This window comes from Chiloscyllium punctatum, chromosome 3, assembly GCF_047496795.1.
Source record: "Chiloscyllium punctatum isolate Juve2018m chromosome 3, sChiPun1.3, whole genome shotgun sequence".
Taxonomy (NCBI): Eukaryota; Metazoa; Chordata; class Chondrichthyes; order Orectolobiformes; family Hemiscylliidae; genus Chiloscyllium; species Chiloscyllium punctatum.
In genome coordinates, this window is record NC_092741.1 from 149,427,061 (window position 1) to 149,444,804 (window position 17,744).

The 17,744-nt window shown below is 36.9% G+C and overlaps 1 protein-coding gene across 5 annotated transcripts in view; it reads right to left on the reverse strand.

The window, feature by feature from the left end:
• Positions 1–17,744, reverse strand: part of LOC140466698 (kelch-like protein 29) — a 388,797-nt gene that overhangs the window by 90,852 nt on the left and 280,201 nt on the right. For all 5 annotated transcript variants that reach the window (XR_011955268.1, XM_072562189.1, XM_072562205.1 and 2 more), the window contains 2 exons: positions 16,318–16,456; positions 2,965–3,161 (listed from right to left, as the gene is read on the reverse strand). Coding sequence is in view for 4 of the 5 variants with exons in the window: in XM_072562189.1 (XP_072418290.1) it covers positions 2,965–3,161; positions 16,318–16,456 (336 nt within the window). In the remaining variant the exon portion in view is untranslated. The remainder of the gene's footprint in view (positions 1–2,964; positions 3,162–16,317; positions 16,457–17,744) is intronic.

Genomic DNA, 17,744 nt, shown 5'->3' on the forward strand with positions numbered 1-17,744 from the left:
ATCAGAGTCAACCCCACTGTTTCAGAAAAGCTGTTGCATCAGATATGCTCAGCAAGACATGACTTTTTAATAGGTGGAGTCTCCAAAGTTAGCTCAAGTCTTGCTTATTGTTTTATATTAACGAAAGTATCATAAGCAGGAACAGTTTACTCTGTGTCTCAGCACCAGTTACATACTTTATCAATCATATTTAGGTTCAATGCTTGCTTTCTGCAAACTTTTGGAACAACTATAGTTAATCTTGAGAAATAACTGGAATAGAAGTCATTATTTAAATGAGCAATGCAAGACAGACAGCAAAGAGCCCAAAGACATGAAGATCTCGTGTCAGAAATAGAACCAAGCAAATCTAAAAATGAAGTGCAAACCTGGTTAAGCTACAACATAGGGCTAGAATTACAAAAACATTTTAAGCCGATTTCTACAAATCAAACTCTCGGGCAACTGTCTGTGCAGAGTTTGCACCTTCTTCCTATGTCTGTGTGGGTTTCCCCCAGGTGCTTCAGTTTCCTCCATCAGTCCAAAGATGTGAAGGTTAGGTGGATTGGCCACGCTAAATTGCCCCATAGTATTCAGGGATGTGCAGGTTAGATGGATTAGCTATGGGAAATGCAGGAAAATAGGAATAGGATAGGGATATGTGTCTGGGTGGGATGATCTTCGGAGGGTCAGTATGGACTCGATGGGCCTCGTGGCCAGCTTCCACACTGTAGGGATTATACTAAATTAAACAATTCTAGAACCAATGGATTCGGTCAAACTCTGCAGCCCTGCAACATCCAGTTGCGAATGGAGGTGATGAATTAACCTCTGTCACCTTCAAACAGAATAGCAGGCTGGCTGACCCATTTCAGCTTCCTTGATACCCCCAACATCACTGATGGCAATCTTTAGCCAACTTAATGATGTCAAGAAATGGTGGAATGCAGTGAGTATCGCCCTGGCAGCATCCCAGCTGTAACACTGAAAATATATAATGCTGAAAACGTGTGCTCTACAATTAGCTATACTTCCAGCCATGTTGTTGCAGTACAACTACCTCAGTGGAAAAATTCAATTAGCTCAATTACTACCAAATTTCAACTAAAGTGATGGAAGGTGTCAATGACAGGTTTATTAAGCATCAGTTTCTCACTAATATGCTGCTCACTAATACCTAACTGGGGCTCTGCCTGAACTATTCATCCCTGGAAACAAAAAAAAACCCAAAGGGCTGCAAATGCTGGAAATCAGAAACAAAGAGAAATTGCTGTTAGAATGCAGCAGGTCAGGCAGCATTTTGTGAAAAGAAAGCAGAATTAATGTTTTGGATCCATTGACCCTTCTCCTGAACACCTAGTAGCTAGGAAAAGGTTGGTATATGTGCTGAAGGTGAGCTGGTTGGGTCTAAGAGGATGAGATGTGAGGTAAAGATGGAGCCTTCTTGAAGATTTTGGCACCTCACTTTGGGGGAACTCCTAAGTATTTCTCCCAACTGACCATTCCTCATGGAATAACCTTCAATGGTTTCAGCAAATATTTAAATACTGGAGACATAATGTGCAAGTGGAGGATTCTGTTTGCCTGATATGCACAACATGTACTTTCAGCAAATAGGAACCTAGAGTAATATTCCTGCCCCCTGGGCAGAGGCTCATTATAGCACTTGGAAACTGGAAAATTATCCTCACCAAAAACTAAAGGATTGAAGCTCAAACAATTGAAATTTCCAAATTCCCAATGATAGATTCTTCTTGGGCATGGATGTGAGGAATTACAGAATAAAGATAAGTGGGTAGATTCCAGATACAAAGCAGTTATAATCTACCTGAATATTGGAACAAGCTTGATAGAAGCATCACAAAATCAATACGCTATGTGTTACCTTAATGATGGACACGGGCTTGTGATTTTCAACTTCAATTATCTAATTTCAGTGCCTGAGACTTTCAACAGACTGAAAGGGTTTTCAAAATTAGAACAAATAATGATGAAAATTGGCTGCTCTGGTCACATCACCACAGACTATGGCATGTCCAGGGAATCAGTATGGCAGCACTGAAATTTCCATTTCATCCAGCCGGAGTGAACTTGGACAACAAAGTCTTTGTCAAGAAGTCTGCATCTCTTTAATTCACACTTGCATGATAAGTTCAAATACTGGGAGTTGAAATGTTGCCTGCGGAGTCCTCAGCTTGGAAAGACTAGCAAAAGGGAAAACAAACTAACCATATTTCAGGAGCTTGTTTGTCAGAGAAGAGGGAGGGAATAAATGAAAGTCATAACAGAGCTTGGAAGAAGTGCTCTCTCTCTCTGTCTCTCTCTGTCTCTCTCATGCCTTAGCATTTCTCAAAAGACATGAAAAAGAAGTTTTGGAAAACAACTATTCTTCAAAAACTTTGGGATTCTATAAATTATACTGTTACTGAGGAAACAAGACATTGGGTAAACATCCATGACTTTATGAATGCCAAATTATATCTGCTGTTATTTTCCTGTTTGTACTAGATACCCAATTCATGATGAAGTTAGTATCCATTTTTGTGTAACTGTTTGATGTCATGTTTTACTATTCTTCCTCTGTCAGTAGGTAATGAAATTTCTCATTCTTCCAATCAAACATTTTGGTGTTAGCGGCTTCATTTTGACCTAATTGACTACATTTTATTTGAAGCATGACAGCTGCGTGCTTAAAACATATTTTTAAAAAAGTGACCAACTGATTAGGATTTAAAAAGAGCGGAGCCAATCAGACCCCCTTCCTTGCTTGTAATATGTGTAGTGACCCCACCAGAGGCAAATATATATTAGTTAACTTAAACACCTGACAGAAAATGAAAACATTTTTGGTCAGTGTGGTTCAGTCATTGCTCAAATTTGTTGAGCCACAGCAACCACGTTAACATTTTCTGCATTGCACTAACATGAATTATTACTGCATGCAGTTATTTATGTGTGTATGTATGCTCACCTAAATTTACTCACCTAAAAACGAAACACAAACTTTGCAGAAAGTTCGGAACTGGAATTTACTGGCAGCTTCCAGGAGTGTTTTTGCATTTCCAGAATTAATGATGAGCGAGCCAGTATAAACAAACTCCAGCAACATTTCCAGAACATCTGCATTTACGTTTGAAATTGTCAACTCCAGCTTCTCTCCATTCTTGTTGTCCTTTGAAGCCCTAATAACAGCAGGCAATAGATGAGAAGTTAGATCCAAATTCAGTTATTTACATACCTCAACGTAAAAGGTGGCTCCATTTATCACTCCTCACACTGTGCACTACAATGCTCTACTATTCTTTAATATGCGAGCTGAAAGAGAAAGAGTAAGCACTGCCCAGCACAAAAACACATTGTCATGCAAAAATGTTATTGAAAATAGAATGAGCCAACTTAAGGATGAAAGATGCAATAATTGCTCATAAACAAAAACCGAAGCCCTAATGACACAGATTTATAAATTGAAGAATTTGGAAACAAAATGGTTAAAGCAGAAAGGTGGGGAAAAGGTCTACTTCTGCCACAGGAAGCCAGCAGCCATCCTTTAGGAGTTCCATGACTGTGGCCTAGGCTGTCTGTTAAACAGGTGCTCCCCTGTATAAAGCAGAACACTGAGGTTTCAAATGGTCCTGTATCTTAAATGTATGTTTAGTCGCGTTAATTTAGGAAGACAACGTATTACACCAAACATACCTCAAAGGCATCTGTAAATGAGAACCCTGTTAAAATAATGAAGATCAGAATCGGTTTACATAAAGAAAAACAGTGTTAAGCGTGAAGGAGCACCACACGAAAATCCTTTCAAGAATCTGTCTGTATCGTTTGCACAACTGGTTCTGCATTTTTTAATTACAAAATTCAAACAAATTTTGCTTCCAATTCAGTGGAAATTGTCACCCAACTTCTACTTGGTCCAGCTTCTTGTGTTTATAGAGCTATGTGCAATGTTACCCAGTTTGGTATAATATTGAGATATAACCAGCAACCAAGCTTGCAATGGCTTCATGAATACAAATGATAAACATTTGAAGTAAAATTCTCTAATATGCATCATTACTATTTCAATAATATATATGTACATTAATTGTGATATAAATGTGGAAATTAGCCTGCCTTCTTATTTCCAAACATCATAAAACTTCTTCAAATAAAATATAGGAATAGATTTGACTACTCCTTTCTATCAGAAAGATGTTGGGAAACTTGAAAGGGTTCAAAAATATTTATAAGGATGTTACCAGGGTTGGAGATTTGAGTTGTAGGGAGAGGTTGAAAGGACTAGGGCTGTTTTCCCTGGAGCATCGAAGGCTGAGGGGTGACCTTATAGAAGTTTATAAAATCAAGAGGGGCATTGATAGGATAAATAGTCAAAGTCTTTTCCCTGGGGTCGGGGAGTCCAGAACTAGAGGGCATAGGTTTAGGGTGAGAGGGGAAATATATAAAAGAGACCTGAGGGGCAACTTTTTCACAAAGAGGGTGATACGTGTATGGAATGAGCTGCCAGGGGACGTGGTGGAGGCTGGTACAATTGCAACAGTTAAAAGGCATCTGGATGGGTATATGAATAAGAAGGGTTTGGAGGAATATGGGTAGGTGCTGGCAGGTGGGGCTAGATTGGGTTGGGATATCTGGTCAGCATGGACGGGTTGGACCAAAGGGTCTGTTTCTGTGCTGTATGTCTCTATGACTCTACAGATAGAATGTAGTTACATTTCAAGCATTTCTACAATTGCATTGTATCACATAGAGGTCCCATCAGTGAAAAGCACTGTGGTATATCTCTTGGTGCCAATGTGTGACAACTGTGTTTGGAAAAATAAAAACTCTCTGACAAATCTCAGTTTAGACACATTGAATAAACAGGGGTGGATTAGAGAAAATACAGTGAATTTTCCTGTATGGCTCCTTTCCAGCTTGGAATCATCCAGATCAGATAGGAAGGTTCAGCACAGAGCCACTCCCAACAGAGCCATAGATAATGTACAGATTGGACTTGGAAGTCTGGTCATGGGGCAATCCAGTTGGTTTTGCAGAGTAGCAGCCAGAAGGTTGCAAAACATTCATGAGGAAAGGGCGAAGGAAGGGATAAACACTGCACATTCAAATTTTTCAGCTTGCCCTCAGAGTCTCTGCACATCCAATGGGTGTAGGCAGCCAGCTGTAACTCTACCTTGGTGCACTTCTGAAATGAAACAGGAGTCTGAGAACGCCTTTTCCCAATGGATTAGAGTCACTCCACTGGCTTGGTGCTATTGTAGGTGCAAGGCAAGCTCCGCTGTGCAAAGAATACCCTGGTAATGGTAAGAGATACAGATCCACAGACACGATCTAATCTCTCACATTGATGAATGAGGGGAACTGTATCCATGGCTACAGTGACTGAGACAAGGTTGGCCATGTGGATCTAGTTGAATGTGAGATCCCTGACTGGGGCTGTTAACCTGGGCCAGTTAGGGATCCCTGACTGACAGATTAAACAGGCGTCTCAGAGAGTCTCCTCACTTTCGGGACTGGCACAGAGCTGGCTGCTCAGAGCCCATGTACTGTGCACGCTAAATAAAGGGTGCCTTGGTGATGGGATACTGGTGTTTGTGTGGTTATTACAATGGTATGAAGGATGATTGTCAAAAACACTTCCACAAGAAGTGGATGTTGCTGGCCATAATCAGGTGTGGATGACAGATTTCCTTCCCTAAAGGTCATTAATAAACCAGATGGGTTACGACGAACAATAATGGTGACATGGACATTGTTGGGACTTGTTTAGAAATCCAGAATTTCTTTATTGAATTCACTATCTGTCATGGTGGGTTTGAACTCTGGTTTGCTAGTCTAGTAACATTGCAACTGCATCACTGTTTTCTCAAAAACACAGCAGGCACAGAGCTGGTTGAGAGCAAGTGATGCTGACTGGACTTTTTTACAAGGCTGAGTGAGGGTCCTCTTGTGGTACAATGGTAGGGTGTTTCCTGAGAGACTCAGGTTCAAGTCCCACCTATTCTTAGAGCTGTGTAATAATAGCTTGGGCAGGTTGATTACGGTTCATACCTCTGAGCCAGGAGACTTAGGTTCAAGTCCCAGCTCCAGGGGTCTACCTGACCAGGTTAATTAAAAATACTTGCAGGTGAAGACAAGTGAGAGGTGACATAAATGCATCTACCATATCAATGAATACCATCACAACGAAAGAGTATATGCTACATGTTGAAGAGTAGCAACATTGAGAGAAATTGGTAATTTTTCTCTCTCACACTTCCACCAATGCACTTTCAGAATAAGCCTGAGTTCATTTTAGTGGATTCATTGGCGGAGTTTTTGAAAAAAAGAGCCAAATTCTCTCCTTCTGAAGCCTTTTGAGAAAGGTGAACACCATGGGGTGGGGGGTGGGGGGAAGCAGTGCATTGCCTTCCCCTCAAACATTATTTTGATTCAGCAACATTCCATCCTTGCTCTCCCTCTTTAGTTTTTGATTTTCTTGGTTTCTTATCACACTGCCCGCGCAGTGCAGTACTTGCTGTTTGTTATTTATAAATTGATGAGTGGGTTTTTTTTGAAACAGAAGAGTAGAGATGCTCCAACCATCCCACCAACTCCCATGGTGGATGCTTTTTAGGGGAGGGATGGGGTGGGGGCGGTGGATTCTGAACAGGAAAAGTCTCCAAAAAGGAAAGGGAGCAACAGATTTACAATTGTACCCTTGCAAACCTTAGCATTATTTGCTGTCTAATTTAATATATCAGTATACAAGAAAAATACAGGTCAGGGGTCAAACTGGGGTTGTGAATTATGAATAATATAGTAAGATATAACCAAACATTTATAAAAAATAGAACAGGCACTCATGCATAATCTTTAAAAAAACCATGCAGTACTAAAGCAAATTGTTTTAAGGAGGAACACAGGATAGAAATTCAAAATATCCAACTTAAAATGCTCTTTGGAGCCTAAGAGTTTGCTTTTCTTTGTTGACGCAAAAAATCAAGGTCAACACTTTAGAATTCTTGATTCAAGCAAATTTAAAAAAAAAATCATAGAGTTCCAACAATGTGGAAGCAGGCCATTCAGTCTACTGACTTCAGACTGACCCTCTGAACAGCATCCCATCCAGAACCACCTCCTATCCTATCTCTGTAACCCTACATTTCCCATGGTTAATCCATTTAGCCAGCATATCCCTGGACATTATGGGCAATTTTGCATGGCTAATCCACCTAACCAGTGCATCTTTGGATTGTGGGAGGAAACCGGAATACGCAGACAAAATTCATGCAGACACGGGGAGAATGTGCAAACTTCACAGACAGTTGACCAGGTCTGTAGCACTGTGAGGCAGCAGTGCTAATCATGGTGAGGCCCAGTAACTGGCATTTGTTAGCTCCATTCTCAAACTCAGTCTTTCCCAGAAGCTTAACAGCCAATGAAAAGCTGATTGATCAGATAATTAGAAATGATAAAAACACCAAGAACTTACTTGATGTGCCAGAAGTCATACAACACCAGTTTATAGTCCAACAGGTTTATTTGAAATCGCCTGCTTTTGGAGCAGCGCTCTGAAAACTTGTGATTTCAAATAAACCTGTTGGGACTATAACCTGGTGCTGTTTGACTTCTGACTTTTTCCACCCCAGTCCAATACCAGCATCTCCACTTGCAGTAATATGATTAATAAGTAGAATGAAAATAAAGCCTGGAATAAAACTTTTAAATAATTACAGATTAAAATTATACCCCAAAATTTCAGATTGTCCAATAAATGATGGAACTTAGCCTCGAAATTATGACCAGTAGGAATGTTTGCGTACAAAACTTGCTTGTGTCAAATTTCTCTTTCTGCTATTTTAGCTGAAATGATAATCTGTTTATTTTAAATGGGTTACTTGCAGAGAAAGTTGATAAAAACCACATCAAGTATTTGAATGCCAATATTTTGCACGATGGTCATCTTACAATCAGAATAATTTAACTGCAATGAAAGGTTATATTAATATGTCTGGAATGGATAAAGAACATCACATCGGTAGCAATGTAACACTGCCATTATTTCACAAATGTGAAAGATTAGGAATTGAAAAGCCTCAGCCATGATCAAATTGTAATTTTTTTTCCCCATGACTTACTATAGCCTGTATAATTCAATAATTGTGAAATTATGACATCTGCATTTGTGTTAAGATAACAGAGTCCAACTTCTCATGACTAGGCTGCAAAACATAACTGAGCTATGTAATTTTAATCAGTCATGAAATTCCAAGATCTGCTGTATTAATGATGTGACAGTACTATAACAAAGGCATGTTCAATTTTGTAAAGTAAAACGGCTGTAGTAATTAAAATGTGAATACAGTTAAAATCAAGGATTATAAAAGATCTTTTCTATACTTGTGAGCAACAATTGTTGTCAATGGTCTGACTAATGTCAGGGATTATACACATTTATTCTAATATTGTACAATTTATTCCAGTCTCATAAATGCATCTATATTATCCTCTTGATTATAAGGACAGAATAGAACATCATATAATTAGCCTTAATATCAATCAGGCTGATCTTTTTCTAGAATTTTGTTTTCCCAGACTTATTTGAAACTGGTGAATTTGTCAGCACGATTCAACTTGTCAATCAAAAACACTTATGGCTAGAATTTTATGATGAGACAAAGGTTTGTCTTCCCCCCATCTTAAAAGTCGGAGGTAAACCCACCTTTTCCTGGCTGACCAAGTTCACTGTCATCTGGGGAAGAAATTCCACCTTCAAGAACAGCTGACCATGGAACTGGTCAATTTCAATGACCCAGCTGTACCACTGAGAGAGGTGCCTGTTCATGGGACTCCAGGCAGTCCCAGCAATGAGGAAGCATAGAAAATGAGACACTGGTAAATCGAGGGTTTCAATGGAGTCAGCCTGGAGGCAGCAATAGGTAGTGTTGGGGGTGAGGGTGGGTAGGCACAGGCTGCCTTAACAGAAAGATCGTCTCCAACCCACAACCTTCCAATTCGCAAAGAGCCCAACAGCCAAAATAGCAACAGCTGTGGTGGTGAGGAGGACCTTATGTAGTCATTAAGTAGCTACTTAAGAGGATCAATGGACTCAGACAAAATCCATGCTTCCCCTGCTACTGCTAAAATACCAGTGAAAGCATCAGGTATATACCAAATGGCATGACCCTTGAGCTTACATTCGCCCTGTGTACCAATCCACTTTGGTTGATGAGGATGGGAAGGACATAAAATTCTCTCCTATTATCTTGTTGTGTGTCACAACTTGTTGAAATGCCATAAATTAATAATCTTTTCAAAGTTAAAACCAGAATGGAATAGATCTCAAGTAGTTTCCAGTGGATTTTTTTTTTGTTTTCCAAGAATTTGATCTTAAGTATTTGTAACTAGATACTCTTGTACCTGAGATGACACTGTAATGAGGCAACTGTGAATTTTTCACTGTCCTCATTTGAGCACGTGATAATAAAGCTAATTCAATTCAATTCTAATACGTTCTCAAATAATTAATGCTCTTAACCCTTAGAACACTGAATATTTTCAAAAAAAATCATTCAGATTTTGAGATACACAGAATTTATAAGAGCTGGTTATCAGTTTTCATTGCCAAATACTGTGGAAATGCAGAAACATGAAGAACCATATATTCCTTTGCAGCGAGATTTTCTGAATAAATATATAAATGTTAATAAGCAAAGATTTTATTTAAAGCAGATGGAATAGAATTAGTAATGAAGACATTAGGAAGGAAGGAACATGGAATCAGTTCACTTGTAGGAACAAGACATTCATTTGGACATGTAATTGATCAACTAAATGAATTGCAGACAAATACAACAATGACTCATCCACAAGGAAGGCCATATTAAAGGACTCCTAGACAGCACAAAACAAGTGAACTATGGGAGGAGATGAGAAACAACAAACACAATTGACTGTTGTAGTCCATACTCCAATCCTGTAAATAAAGCTTAATCTTGGCTATTGGTCCTTCAATAGAAAGAAAATGAATTGTAAATTCTATAACATAAAATGTAACATTGAATACTACTTCAATCCTTAAAGAGTTACCTGCTGTGTGCAAGATATGACTTATGCTAAACTGTGATTTGAGTAATTTTAAGGCTTGAATTTAATTGACATTTGAGAATTTAAAAAACAATATTACTGATTCTCCTTATCACCACTGCAATACTTAACATTTTCATAAGTTATATAAATATATTTAGCCTACATTCACACGTTAGTTATTTGGGAAAGCAGAGAAAGATTTTTTTTTTCAATCAGCTTACTAACATTTACTTTTTATTCATAGCATTTTAGAGCCACTCTACCCAGGACCACAGATTTTCAAACATTAGGCACTATAAATTGAAATATTTATGGTATTCAATAAGAAGTCTGCATTCTGTACTAGATTTTTATTTCCATTAAACAGTGACATCCAAAAAGCTTTCCTTAACATTTATTCTTTGTAACTTTTGTCATTCATCCATTTGTGACAAACATATAATCCATATATTCTTTGAACTGACTGACTTGTTGACACACTTCAAGAGTATTAGATTTTTCCTCAATGTGGATTCCCAAAAGCTGATGAGTTGATTTGAACTGCACAATTCTTATGAGTAGCCAAGTACAACAGTAAATACTACTTCACTCCCTCAAAGGACTCCTGTGTCAGGGACTTCAATAAGTCATCTTTGTGATAGCTATCAAAAGCTACAACCTACATCACAGGCACAAATGCTGAAAATGGAAAAAAAAAGCCTGAACACCACCATTGATTGTCACTTTCAGTCTATGAAATCCAACAGTGATTTGGAGTCATAAAATTGTAACACTATTTTGTCAGACCGAATTCAAAACTGACATCAAAGGAAATATTAGAGCAATTTATTTCAACATTTCATGCATGGTGAAGTTTGAACTTCATATTTCATAATAGAACAAAGACAGCTCTGTCTACAATCATAATAGGTGCTCTGAAACACACTTATTTTATTTCAGTAGAATTCTGGAACTGCAGTTGACCCTCTCTGATTATTTTTCTTGCAGTAATGTATAAACAGTATTACCCATTTACTGCCATACTCATTGAGCTACATCACTTCAAAGGAAGAAAATGGATTTGCAACCTTCAACCTTGTGCTGTAAGAGGCAACATGAAGTTTTAAAAACCTTTCTTTCAAATTCACACAACATCCTGTGGACAAAGTATTCTCTGTTTATTAATAGTGAATTGATCTAAACGCATAATTGAAAGCAAGGCAAAGGACTTTGATGCCCCCATGCAAGACTGAATCTGTTCAGATTCATGTCAGAAAAATGCTGTAAGCAAAAATCAGCAGAATTATTGACTAATAAAAAAAATGCAAAAAATGAAAATGCTTCTGGTATTCACTGTGCAAAAATATAATAAATAATGTACAAGAACATTAGTTTTCTACTAGGTTAAGAATGAAACATTATACATCAATCATACTGCTGAAAGAAAAATCTCTCCTATTTTTCCCAGATCATGTTGAGTAGATATATATCAATCAGGCTATTTACAGGAGAATTGTCTGGATAACATTTACCTGAAAGCATGACCTACCTTTGTAAAGGGCTTTCTCATTTATTGATTAGTATCAATATTTATCATTCTCCAGAAATCAGACATGCACAAATGGACAGTTTCCTTTTAAGATTTTGCTTGATGGAACTTGATAAGAGATATGCAATCTTCCCTCACTCCAATGGTGTGAATTAACATTTGCAAAGACAGGGACCAAGCTGAACAGGGCAGGCTACCTTTGCAATGCAAGCACATTATTTAAATGAATGTATCAAAATCAAAAGCTTGAGGGAAACCCAATGTATAAAATGATAAGTGTTAAGAGAAAATCAGACGTTAGTTCTTCATAACATTCCTCACTCTATTATTCTCCATAAATACAGTGAAATATTAAACTTAGGCTATTTATGCTTTGATCTCTGGCCTGCCATAAAAAGTCAGAAGTCACACAATACCATGTTATAGTCCAACATGTTTATTTGAAATCACAAGCTTTCAGAGCACTGCTCCTTCGTCAGGTAGCTAGTGGAGTAGGATCACTGGACACAGAATTTATTCTTTGAGCCAGGCCCTCCACTTTAGCATTGTGAATTCTGACAATGGAGGAATGCTCTGGAAAGCTTGTGATTTCAGATAAACCTGTTGGACCATAACCTGGTCTCATGCGACTGCTGACTTTGTCCACCCTAGTGCAAGACCGGCACCTTCACATCATTGCTGCCGTAAAATACAAATGCCCTACAATGTATTTTCTCTGCAAGATAAATTCAAGCAATAACTATCATTAATGTTGTGGAAGTTCATTTAGAAGACTCTTGTTGCAGTGAACTTTTAGGTATTGACCTGTAGTTTTGCTGAAATGGGCTTTAACTTTTCATAGTTTTCAGTTCGCCAATTCACAATAATATAAAACCATACAATCACATAGTTACCTATGTTGCTTGGTCATCGAATTGGTGAAATGGTAATCTAATTATAGCACTAATTGTTTATTTATATAAATCTTTATGATGCTGACACAGGATTCAAGGGTTTGAAATATGATAATGTTCTGAAATACGTCATATCCACATGATAGGGTGGCAGGAACTACAATCCTTTTGGAAATTGGTAACTTTGAAATAGTTTTAGTCAGAAATTCTTGGACAGTGCCTAAGAAAAATAAGTTTCAGTGAAGTAGAACATGATAGACTTAGTGATTGAGTGAACAGAAACCTAAGGCAGGCTTTTGTTTGTTTTGATACTGATCAAGTTAACCTTCATGCCACAGCTAGAAAGAAAATCCACATGCTCATGGAGAATTTATGACCTCCATGATGTTGTCATGGATTGAACAAAAGAGTGCCATCATCTAGACATGCCGTAAACTTTGATACAGGGGATATTCTTGCCACGAGTTCCTCTGTGCAGGGTCAGCCAAAATGGATGCCAGATGAATAATGGAGTTTGATTTGAGATTCTAATCGAGTAAAAATGCAATTAAAGCAAAACTGTCAGGCTATTACAACTTAAGTTACAGGATTCATTATTCTGACGCTATAAATTAATTTTCAACTTGGTATTTCACACCTTTGGAGTGAATGATTTTCTAGGCACCATGAGATTATCTACACTGAGAACAAGAAATCATTATTGAACAGCCTACGGCAGCAAGCTGTCAGTGGAAGAGAGTAGAAAAAAAAATAAACTGCACTTTTCATATATAAGCTCCAACAATGTGAAAGCAGTCTTACAGACAGTATAATGCGAACAGATGGGCACAGGAACCTGCTGATTACATACTGAATCTGCACCATCTGTTAGTAAATATATACCCTGGATTTTCCAGCATTTTATGCAACAATTTGGGAACGTTTTGGAGGAATAATCTGTATTCATTTAATAGATTTGATTCCCTTTTCGGAGAAAGAAAGGTTAATCTTTATGCGAGAGACTTTAGGCTTTTTGCTACACAAGAAATATCATTGCCATGTAAAATTTAAAAAAAGATAAATGTTTCTTCAGTGAAAGATTACGTTAAGATAAAACAAACAACTGACGATGCTGGAGATCTGAAACAGTTGTAGAAATTGCTGGAGAACCCCAGAACGTGTGGCAGCATCTGTGGGCAGAAAACAGTTAATGACCCATCATCAGACTTGATCTAGTTCCAAACTGATTTGTCCCCATAGATACTGTCAGACCTGCTGAGTTTCTCCAGCAACTTCTGATTCTGTTTGAGACTACATTAATGCTTTTTGAAAACACATTGGTTGCAGACTATAATGGAGTGAGCACTGGAAACCCTAAGAATGCATCTAGTTCCAACACATTATAAATTGAGTCATGACATACATCATACTCATCAATACAAGTGGAAAAATTCAATGTAATTTACACATTCAGCTAATCAAATATGATTATTCCAGGAGGTAATAGAGAAAGTAAGTGAGAAAACAATTCATCCTTCACTCTCATCTCTAGTTTAGGGAGAATAATCAACAGGCATGCAGAACAGTCAACAGAGAACGAAGTGGTCCCACACTTGTTGTTGACTATCCTCTCTTCCTATGGGTTCTGGGATCTTGGGCAAAACCTTGAGGAAAGAGATCCAGACAAGAACTGAAATTTCTGTCTGGTAATATTTTCAAAGTTGCTGTTTTAGAGATTAGTCCCACAATTGATTGCTCTATGGATGCGCATCTAAGTTTTTTTTACAACTTTGATTTTAAAATCACACAATTTGAGTGATAATGTAGAGACATCAAAACATTTTTTTCTAAAGTGATCACAGTTGAAAAAGTGTTACTAAAAGGAGCATACTATCACTCTTGGAGAAAGTATGGACCCAATTTTACAAAGTGAAAAATACATACAGAAATGCTTCCTAATAGAAGAACAACTGTAACTAATTCATGTGGACAAAAGAGCAGAATTGATTGGGATTGTGGATTGTTTGTAGCATGGCAGGATTGACAGGATATCTAACTCTCACAAAGCTATATGAGCAAAAACCACAAAGAAGTACTAGACATGATTTCCATCCACCACCCCCCCCTCCGCCCCCCCCACCCCCCTTCAGATGACACATCTTTCTTAAGACATGTGCAGGGTAAATAAAAGGGGATAATTATGAAACTTTCCTATTTTTCATCCTACAGCTTGGAAATGTCAAAGGCAGACATGCACAGATTCTGCACAAATGTTCAAAGATTAATGCTTTATATCAGGAATCATAAAAACATCACTGCAAAATTGTACTTAAAAAAAACACTGAAATGTGTTTAAAATTCATAACATATTGTGTAAAATAAAAGCAGAGCTTTGAAATATTATAACAGAATTGAATTAACAGTAACCTCTCGACTGAAATGTCTGAGTAATCAACATCAACTGTATGAAAGGATTTCAATTTTAACCAGTCCCAAACTCAAAATGATTAAACATCACTGCTTGTTCTATTCAGTTTACTAACAGCCTCACATATTAATAAATAACTGACTCATGTAAATAGCCTGTATGATAAAGTTAAGTTGGAAGAAAGAATGTTCAAGTTATACAGAAAACACATTTTCCATCAATTAAGCTTAAAATGGAATTCTAGAAATAATAATACAGTTTATTTTATCAATAGATAATGAAAGGTAATTGGTATAAATTCACGTAATCCCTTAGCAATCTACTCTGCAATACACTTTGAGAAAGAAGCATTATTTTAGCTACATCAAGCATGCTCCAATAATCTAAACTCAATGATACTTGAGTTTAAAACAGCTAATTGAGAGTTCACTTCACTATATTAAGAACATAAACCAAAAATAAATACTAAATTCCATATATTGAATTAACAGAGGAGCATTTTCCCTAATCATACTTTCAACTAATGTCGTGCAATCTCTAAGAAGTTACTTGTTCAACTTATGCATGGAACAATGCCCATGGATTTAATGAAACAATTAATAGAAGTTTAAGCAAAATGAAAAATAGCTTGCAAATTACAAATCCTTTAAAACCAAAAATCCTTTTAGCCATCATTTCCATTTACATTGTAACAGCACAGAGCTAAAGATCCTTATAATCAGCATTACGCTCAGCCTTTTTCCTAGTTATATATCAACATTTGCCAATTCATAAATGATTTCATAACAGATTATATTAAACCCAAGTTATAAATATGTTCAAACCAAACAGAAGTGTGACATTCTGTAATGTAATTATTTACTTTGCACATACTTTAATTTACTTGCTATATATGTAATTTTGCAAAACTGGAATATTTAATCTGCCACAATCCTTTAGGCTTTTTGCAAATGAAGGGCTTCAATGGTTAGATAGAACTAGTTAGTTATGTTAAAAAAGCACTCTAACAATTCTGTTGGTAAGCAGATGCAGGAATAATATATTTCTTGGCAAATTACTGCTGATAATTGAAAATGATCTTTCCCCAAACAGCAGAATTTAAACATGGATTGAACTCAATAAGTATAATATTTTTCTGTCATTTAAAATGAAACAAAGAAGTCTCCAAAAAGAAAGCTTTTGTCAAATAAATAGGATCCTCAGTCATGGAACTTCTCATTTCTTCACTCTAAATTGAAGCAGCTATTAATCAAAAATATAATAGGCAAATGAACCAGGGTTTAGTTTCAATTTAGAAATACATTCATCTGAAATGATAGAAAGAATGGCTACTGGCCCTGTGACAGGAGGATCTATCTTCACAACCCTGCAAGAGAGGAAAGCTACACGAATGAACCCTACAAAAGAACCGACCAGATCACAGCTTGAGGAAGGCAAACCTTTTGATCAGTTCCTTGAAATATAAGCTGCAGGAAGCTAGAACATTTTGATGGACTTCAAACTCTTTGCCTTCAACAGTTATTTTCAGGTCTGTAAACTCTTTCGCTCTGCGCTGCTGGTTCAACTCCTTCAACATTTCTGCAGAACAGAGAAGACAGACATTGCCAGGGTTCCGATGACGAAATTTTCGAATAAAAGAGACAGATACCTGGTGAACTCTAGCTGAGTCGAACATGTTGACATTTGTATACAACACACAGTTGATAAAAAAAAACCATTGCCACAATGTAAAACAAAAAGCACACAGCATTTGCTTTAATAAATGAAAGTATAAAACGATAGCCTCACGAGTCTTTAAGGGTCAAATACACTTCTCATCAACAAAATGAAAGCAACTTGTGTATAACCACGGAAAGACAAGAGAAGAAAATGAAATAATCAAAACATTTCTAACACCTGCTAACTGATAATATAGCTTCCCTCCCAAAACATATTGAATATCTTAATTTTGGAACTTACTGTAGCACTGAAAACATGGCAATAGTATGCTGCAAATGAAAGACACTAAGAGCTCAATTGGTTAAAGCAAAATGTACCTGGAGGAACAAGATTCATTTATTAAAAATGATAAACTCACTGCTAATTTATAAAACTGACAAGTAACATATGCTTTTCCAAATTCTTTCACCATTTTTGTCATATTCCAAATATTTTGAAAGAGAACAACTTTAAAATCTAAATACAATGGTTTATTGAACTACTTTGAAATGAACGCAAATGAAACTGGTTTGAATTTCGACGAGTTACTTGTCAGATTTTTTACTATTAAAAGTTTGGCTTTTAGATTGCAATAAAACGACATTGGTCTAATACAGCCTTGTAGATAGAAGTTCTATAATACAAAACAATTGCCAGACATCTCATTATTCATTGTTTTCATAATGTAGTATAATTTCAATTATTGCAATTTGTTGTATGCTGAGAAGTACCTAAAGCAGCCAGATTGATGAATTGGAGGAAACTTTTTAGTCATGATTGTGAAATTGATGAAGAAAAGGTTTTCCCACTGTTATGGACATGGAAAACTAGTACAAAACTTAGCCAGTAAGGAACTCCTATTTATTTTAGGAGAACTTAAAAGTAATTATATCATACATAACAGGGAAACTCTTAGTGGTTGCACATGGTACCAAAATAGTTTTTTTTCCAATTTTGAGTTTTATCTGCGTTGCTACCGATGTTCTTAAAATCCCATTACAGTGAAGGAAAGGACAGAAAAGACAATGCTTACTTTGGGATGGCCTTGAAGTATAAAAGCTTGAACAAAATAAACATGAACAATATTTCCGAGGCAACTAAATTCTCTTTGGTCTGGATTCCATGGCAATATTGAAACTGATCTCAAAATAAATGTGCCCAGGAAAAC